We start from the raw sequence: 8063 nt of genomic DNA on the forward strand, positions 1-8063 counted from the left end.
ATTTATTTCTTCAGGTTTGGCGAGAACAACAGGGAGGCGTCCGAAGAAGTTGAATTCAAGGCTTTCGTGGAGCTTAATTTATTGCTCTATGGCTTATATTTTTGTTTTCCTCGAGCAAATAATAGAACATATTCATTTTTATTAAATAATAAAGCACTATTTTTCAAATTTCTGTCTTAAATATCGCATTCTAAATAGAAGCTGTTCTACAAATTTTACTATTTAGTGAATAGTTTTCACTCGACTTTATTCAAAATGTTAGTTGAGAAAGTTATATTTATAAGCCACATCATATGTCATTCGCAGATACATGTGGACATGTATGAGTAATTGCTCACACAGTCTAATAAAATTTCTTTATTTATATGTGGGTTGGCCCCAAACTTTTGCCCATTTATATATAAACAGCCTCTCAAAAATATATGGTGAAATACTTGCTTTCTCAGCGAAAAAAGTGGATGTCATAAGCAATTCAAGGGCCGAAAAAAGGACTCGTGCGAAAGCATTAAATTGCTTTATATTTGGATAGCGTGAAGAATTCTACGCTGGGCTTCATTTTCCTCAGCGAAACACAAATTTATCTGTAATTAAAAAATCTGATAAGATCCTTGCATGCTTGAGTTATATTTTTGTATTTGGCGCTTAGGTCATGTAACTGTTGGCCGAGTCGTTAGTTTCTTTCTGCTGCAACCTGATTTACTTTTTGATGTTGGAACCTGTAAGTAGAAATTAACGTGAAAATCAATTAAACATTTGCGACCCAACCAAGAATGTGGGAAGGAAAGTAACCACATGCTTGGGATTACATCAAGTTCATTATTTTTCCATGATTTACGAAGTAGAACGGGATGAGAAAAATGGTGGAAACAAGTTCTAATGATTCTTTCATCATAAACTTGGACCAACTCCCTTTGTTAACAAACTAAAATTGATTATGCTATGGAGAAGAATAATCCAAAACATGAACTCTGAAAGAGACAAGCGCACTTCAGACGATTGAGTTTAAAATTAGCCTACCGTTTGATTCCTGAAGATGCTGTAGGGTCCAGTTATAGGGGGGCAAATTAGCCCATAATTTGCCTTATCAAGACCAGCTTTACACGACCAAAGGCCTGGTTTCAGCAATGCAAGTTGTTAATAAACAAAATTGAAGGAAACCTAATTGAATCACCTTTCCCCAAAATTAGGACAAAACACTTCCAAAGGAGACCATGTCAAACAGATGGGCAAAAAAATGGTTCCTTGCGGGCAGGTCAATCTTCTACCCATAAAAAGAACGTAAACGTTTTAAAACACACAGTTCCTCCAAGAAATTTCCTCTTCCTGAGTTGGCTTCAATTATCACAAGCACACCGAGCAATTTCACTTTCTCTTTCGCTTTCCCTGCTGTTTACCCATCTCCACCTTTCTTCTAGCAGCTTCAAATTCTTCTTCAGTTGGTTCAGGGTCAAGGTCAGCCTTTCCATTAGAGTATTTTGCTATAAAGGATGAACACATGGAGTCAAAACGCTCTTTCCTGCCTTCCCGGCGTCGAGATATGATGGCAAACAGATCATCTGCATCTTTCTTTGATCTGTCAACAAAAAAGTGTGAATTTCAGTAAAGACAAAAGAACTCATATTTCCCAAGGCTTCCCCTGATTTGAGTCTGTTCAGAGGATTGTTCAGCAATGAAAACTCACGTCCCACGCTTTTTCAGTGGATCTGTTGGGGGCTTTCTTTGTGAGACTTCTGCAGCCCATTGCTTGTATTTCTTTGAATCCTTCAGTTCTCCTGTCAAACCAAGAGGATTATTAATAAACAAAATTGCAGGTAATCGAGCCCCAAGAACTATGGAACGATTTTCTAAAAAAACCAAGAGTAACCAAATAAAACCAAAGTTTGTTTTACAAAAAAAAGAAGAAAACTCAGAAAACAATAGTCCCTGTGCACTAGATATAAAAAGTGGAGATCACTCAGACACTTGTTCTGTAAAATGCAGAAAAGCAGAGAACAAAATCAATATAAAGCAATAGTAGAATAGCAAATACCAAACCTGCAGCTACAGCTTCATCAATTATGTCCATGAAACGGTGTGAATCCAGCTTTTCATCTGAACATATCATGTAGTAGAAAACCCTAGGAGAAACAACCAAAACCATATTTACTTCAGGAGACGCTCAACTTCCAAAATCTGAAATTATTCTATAACAACCATTGAAACATATATTTACTTTTGCATGTTGCCCTTGAATTTCTGGTATAAACCTTTCAGATCTTTTTTCTCTGAATCTGATCCTCTGTAGGCAGCTTCAAACTCAATAATATCATCTTCTGTAACCTAAAACACGAAGACAGACATTTTGGCAGCAGGTGTAGAGTACAACAAAGAAGTCGATTCCTTTAGCATTTAAACATACCTTTTTGTACATTGACCTGAAATACTCATGCAAGCTTTCCGCCACATCCCCAGTAAAAGCCTGACATCCAAGACAAATATAAAATCCATATACTCAAAGATTATTGGATATATGAGAAAGAAAGATCAAAAGATGCTACTCACATCATCATCGGTGCAACCAGTCTGATCATAGACTGCTCTTTTTTCAGTATCACCAAGAATAGATATTACCTTCTGTAAGAGCTGAAATTTTTCTTTGGCATCCTGCACAGAAACGCATGCATACAGAAAAAAATGAGAAACAGGATTTAGAAACAAAATGGTTCGCTAGAGAATATCATGCTTACCTCATCTCCAGGATTTTTGTCAGGATGAAGACGCAATGCCAACTTATAATATGCCTTCTTAATCTCTTGCTGTGATGCAGTTTTTTCAACACCTAGAATCTAATATACAAAAGACAATCAATATCACATTGTCACTATATTTAAAAGAGAAAAAGGAAGAATACCACGTTCAAAACTAAAGTAGACCAGACATTCTTAACCTAAATGCAACTTCAAACATGCTTATGGAATTTTTTATTGAGATTATAAAATTGAAAGTTGAGAAAACTAAAGTTAGCCACAAAAGAATTAACATGATTCAAAGAGGGAACCATCACACTCCTGCCATCACATTGGATCCAAAGTCAGCAATTTCACTTTTAGAAGAGAAAAATAATATCACCATAAAGGGTGTGAACTTTCATACCAGTCTATTAGAGATACACCAAGAAAAAACCGTCATATAATCAATCCAATGAAAATAGTCAAGGCTACAAAATTCCATATTTTAATTCTACATATCCAAACTCTCTGAATTGGAAATCCTTGTAAATTTCTACAATCAAGGTAAAATTGCTGTTGCACCAAAGCAAAATCAACAGAATGTTGTAAATAAACTAATATTGGTCTTGCAAGAATGATCTTTAGGTCATCCAGAATTTTTTACACCACAGAATGGCACGCTTACTACTGAATAAGAGCATGTGTGGACACTATAAGTCAAGTGACTTTAGGAAGGAAAATCTATCAGTACATGGCTTTTTCCTGACAGTAAAATGGAGGCTCCTCTTTAATATTTAAATTTTTAACAATGTTTTCCTACAAACCCTTAGCAAACAAAACTTACAAGAAAAAGCTTAAACCAATGTCAAAGACAAGTTCGTGTTTCCTCTTTAGAAGAACAATAAGTTCAGAAATATATAGTCATGATGTTTGGTCTTTATAGTTTATACCCCTTTATTATATCTTCAATAGTTTTCCCTGGAAATTTGATCTGAGCATAGAATCAGCATAAACCAGCAGACACCTTTAACATAATCCCGATTCATGGTTAACATTGTGATATTCTCAAAACAAGTGCTTTGTTTCAAAACTTGTGTTGTTAATAGCAAAACAAGGGTCCAGTTGAAATCACAACACCCTCAGAATACAAACGCTACATGCTTCCTGGTGTAGATCAAACTACCTGACTTTTTTTTTCTCATCTTCATTGCCACGGTAAGATTAACATTGTCCTTAGTATGCTTAAAGGTACAACATGCAGTTATCAGCATAATCTCAGGCATTTTATCCAGAATCCCGTATGACTAGGTTTCTGTCTAATAGCTGCAGTCAGTACCATGTGTAATATTGGATGCTAAGATGAGTAAAATGTAATTAAGATATTCTTAACGAAAGTTCTCAAAGGAAATTTCCAGTTCTTAAGATGGAGAAAAGAAAAACATAAGTGAAGAGAAAAGCAGAAAAAATTGCATCAGATTGACAAGATCATGTTCAAGCAATAGATGCCTCGAGCCAAATGGAGGAACATTAAGTAAAGGTACCGCATATAAGCAACCTGGACGAACTACAATTGGGTAACAAGCAATAGCGCAACCGATAATATGCTGAAGGCCAAGGACCAGGAAAGGAGTTTCTACAGTATTGAGCATCCGATGGAGCATGTCAAATATCAAAACAAACTTTTCCTAGTTGTAAACATTTGAATACTTACATCATATAAGCTTTTTGCAGTTCCAGCCTTATCAGGGGCAGGACTGGCGCTTGGTTCCTGCTCGACCTCATCCTCCATCTCCTCCTCACGAGCCTTCGACCTCTTCTTTTTGGCCATGTCGAAATATGAGACGAAACTACAATACTAACACGAAAGAATCAGAGGAACATACAAAAGAGCGCATAAAATGAAAAAGAGGGAAAAACATTAGGGAGAACGATATATAGCTATTCTTTAAGACGGCTAAGACCTTAGTGGGGAACTAGGAGATTCCTATTTAGAAGGCATATTCATCTCCATTGACATCAGTCTTACGGACATTATCAAATGCATAAAGCGTGTTTTATATCCCGCTAAATGCGTTAAAAATCTTCTCAGAAATCCTCCGGAACACAATAGAAGCAGCAATAGATAGAACGACGCAGCAATCGCATTGACGCTTCACATACGCAATCCCCAACAAAGATGGGGTGAACAAAAACCAGAAGAGAAAGAAAACAGACACTGTCATAGGGCAGACTAAATCCAACTCACAAGAAGAACACACGTCAAGGACAGATGCCAGTAGCATTCATCACAAATAACGAAACGATGAGAAAAGCAAAATGCAATTCTTCTCGAGCGGAGCGTGAATGCGAGAAGAACAATCCCGACGCTCCAACGGACAAGAAAAAAGAAAATGGAAGGCCGAAAATCATCAGAACCAGAAGAAGAAAGACGATCATGTCCATCTTCCAAGAACACCAGAACCCCTTCCTTCCCATTTCTAAAGTGAAATCAGAACCATTCTTTATGAGACAACACTACAAATCCGTCTCTCCCCGCAAAGTGAGAAGACCTTAGTCGACAACCTCGACGATCCAAGACGACCACCCAGACAGGCGAAGAGAGTCCGATGGAAAGTTCCATCATTCGCTCCGGTTGCTTGCATACTGCAAGAAAGATCTCGATAAAGGAAAAGCGGAAAACGAGGAGAACGCACGCGAGATCGCCGGAAAAGGCAGATGAATTAGATAGAAACCGCCGAAATTCTTCAGAAACAATTGACGATGGCGTGCAGGGTAGGAGGTCGAGTTCTTGCCCTTTGTTTGAAAAAGGAAAGGCAATAAGCAAACGAGAGTTGGAGATGAGAGGAAGAGCAGATCTGAAGTCAACCGTCCGATCGAATTCGTCTTCTTTTCGATGGAAAGGGCGCTTCCTTTTTCCCGCCAACCTGCGTTCACGCCACGCTGCCCGTAATGAGATCCTCACGAACCGACCACATCCGCCCATGGGCTCGAACATGTAGCTGCTCCAATAAATTATGAACGAAGAATCTAGTTTCGTTTGGCGGACTAACTAGGAATTAGAAAGTAGATTCATTCATAATATTGGGCTTCTATTAATTAATATAACTTATAAAGTATATAAATAAATTAAATATAAAAACTATGTAAACTGATTGTGAAGCATGTAATCATTATCACATGTAAAGTTTTTCTCTTTTTTTTTTCAGCTTTGGAAAACTTCTAATAAAAGTCTAATGGGAGATAAGCTTTCAACCTTTATTTTAAAAAAAAAATGTCTACAAAGAAGCACTATGTACAAGATTCATAGCATCAGCCAAAAAAAAAAAAGGAGGCCGTCAACAATAAGAAGGCGTTTGAATTGAGAAGACGAAGATCCATAGATTAACATCCATAGATTTTTACTTATGGATGTCTGTCTACGGACGTTTATCCATGGATAAGATTTTTTTAGCCGTGTAAATTGCATAGATATTTGTCTATGGTAATGCCCATCTCCATTTGAATGCAGCATGGACAAAAAAAGACTGTTACCTTTCACAAATTGAGAATGTCTAACAAGGAAAGTGCTTGAACAAAAAAATCAACCATTAGCCTTAGCATATTATAACTTTGTAGTGAATGAAGTGTAAAACAAGAGATAATTGATAGCCTTAGCATAATCAAACATTGCAATGAAAAGATAGAGATTATAAGTATCCGTAATTACTAATCCGTTGACCAGATTGGGAGGCAGGTTAGTACACTTATCCATAACAATCAAAAAGCCGTTTAGAAATGTCACAAACCAAAACATGAAGTATAGTCCTCATACCAAATATTGAGGTTTTACGTACAGATTCCTTCATATTCAAATACCCATTAAAATGGTAGCATGCTGCCTCGCAAGTATCAAAGGACCTATAACATGCACCCCTATATCGATACACGAGAGGTACTGCATTGATAATCGTAAATGTTTGGGTTGTTATAGCAGTGCACAAAAACTTATTCATTCTACTTTGAGTTGCCTGTGTCACAACCTCAGATTCATTTATGATGGTAAAAACATTGTCACTAGATTGTGGATCATCTTCATCAAATTGCTCAACATTGGGATTATGATTGATAATGAAGTTATGTTACAAGCTACTATTACAAATTGTACTTGTTTTTTTAAAGGAATACTCAATTTGTACTTTCAGCATGAGAAGCCACCCTTTTAACAACCCAAAAGTCCTCTCGACCGTAGTTTGGAGTGGTAATGCCTACGATTAAATAATTCCTCAGTAGTTTGAAGTGCTCTTATGCCAAGTGTGTTAAATTCAGACATATGATATATGTGTCCTCAATATGGTGTTGACAATCGCACAATATTTAGATAACCACCATGATTCCGATAGGATTTTCTTATAAAAGATTAGCACAATAATGAACATGCAGTTTCAAGGCCGATAACAGGTTACATGCAGCCAAGGAAGTTATTGGTTTTCTTATTTCCCCTTTCGATATGACACAAGAATATTTTGGATGATCAAGTGCACACTATAACACTCTAGAATTTGTGAAACTCCCTTCCCAACCTGTGAGTATGCACTGGAATATCATATCAAATCCAACTATAGCCATCATATTTTGGGAAACAACACTTTTTCTATTGCAAAATCTTACTTGTTTCGGTAAGCACCCAAGCTGGTATATGAGTGCCATCAATAGCTCCTAAACAATCCTATGTGTTTCACCATATGTTAGATACTCATGAAATGTCATTGTGATAAAATACTTATGAAAGTCAAGAGCTTACCTCGAAGTATGGAAAAAACTTATGATGATGTTGTATTATAGTTGGAATGTCATTATTTGGCCATTGAATGTAATCATGCCCCAATCGACAAATCCCACACAACACTAGGTTTATGTACTTGTTGATTGTTTGTCTAGAATGTCAAAATATATTTTGAACTGCACTATTGTGTTCATTATGTCCAATAATTAGCAAAAGCATTGATACTTGTTCTTTTACATTAATATCATGAGCATCTGCTAATAAATTTCTACTTTTCAAAGTATCACATAACCTTATATATGTGATCTTATCCATGCACAACAAGTCTTAGCAATTTCTTAGATGCCTAAAAATAATGTTTTGTACATAGAGAGATGCAACATCTATATACGGGTGAACTAGGAGCCTATGTCTTTGTAGTTGTCTATACCAAAAGAAAAGAGACACAATGGTAAGTTTTGCCAACAACACCACAATTATCTCTTCCTTATGGTCATACGACATGCCTAATCTGAACCACATCAGCTCAAATCGTACAATTTAATGCATCAAAAACAACAGACACACATTTGACCGCACAAGTAGCATTAAAA

General features: G+C 36.6%; 1 protein-coding gene across 4 annotated transcripts; it reads right to left on the bottom strand.

Annotated features, from left to right (window-relative positions):
- Nucleotides 1-987: 987 nt before the first annotated feature.
- Nucleotides 988-5682, bottom strand: LOC116256206 (chaperone protein dnaJ 6-like). Of its 4 annotated transcripts, none has more exons than XM_031632493.2 (9): nt 5575-5682; nt 4420-4555; nt 2727-2825; nt 2542-2643; nt 2399-2458; nt 2213-2319; nt 2035-2117; nt 1682-1772; nt 988-1573 (listed from the first exon to the last, which is right to left on the bottom strand). In XM_031632493.2, the coding sequence occupies exons 2-9, from the start codon at nt 4534-4536 to the stop codon at nt 1363-1365; spliced, it is 870 nt and encodes a 289-aa protein (XP_031488353.1). In that variant the 5' UTR covers nt 4537-4555; nt 5575-5682; the 3' UTR covers nt 988-1362. The 4 variants fall into 4 exon arrangements, with proteins under 4 accessions (XP_031488353.1, XP_031488350.1, XP_031488352.1 ...); XM_031632490.2 differs by lacking the exon at nt 5575-5682 and adding an exon at nt 5402-5568; XM_031632492.2 differs by lacking the exon at nt 5575-5682 and adding an exon at nt 5402-5568 and having other exon boundaries at nt 4420-4563.
- Nucleotides 5683-8063: the final 2381 nt, after the last annotated feature.

Source organism: Nymphaea colorata, chromosome 6 (genome assembly GCF_008831285.2).
Source record: "Nymphaea colorata isolate Beijing-Zhang1983 chromosome 6, ASM883128v2, whole genome shotgun sequence".
NCBI classification, from domain to species: domain Eukaryota; kingdom Viridiplantae; phylum Streptophyta; class Magnoliopsida; order Nymphaeales; family Nymphaeaceae; genus Nymphaea; species Nymphaea colorata.

What these genes read in the sequence shown, in the direction of transcription:
- LOC116256206 (XM_031632493.2), bottom strand. Translation starts at nt 4,536, where the DNA reads ATGGCCAAAAAGAAGAGGTCGAAGGCTCGTGAGGAGGAGATGGAGGAT. An exon ending in CTGGTTGCACCGATGATGAT is followed by an intron (nt 2,459 to 2,541) that starts GTGAGTAGCATC and finishes CTTGGATGTCAG; the next exon opens with GCTTTTACTGGGGATGTGGC. An exon ending in CCACTGAAAAAGCGTGGGAC is followed by an intron (nt 1,574 to 1,681) that starts GTGAGTTTTCAT and finishes TTTTGTTGACAG; the next exon opens with ATCAAAGAAAGATGCAGATG.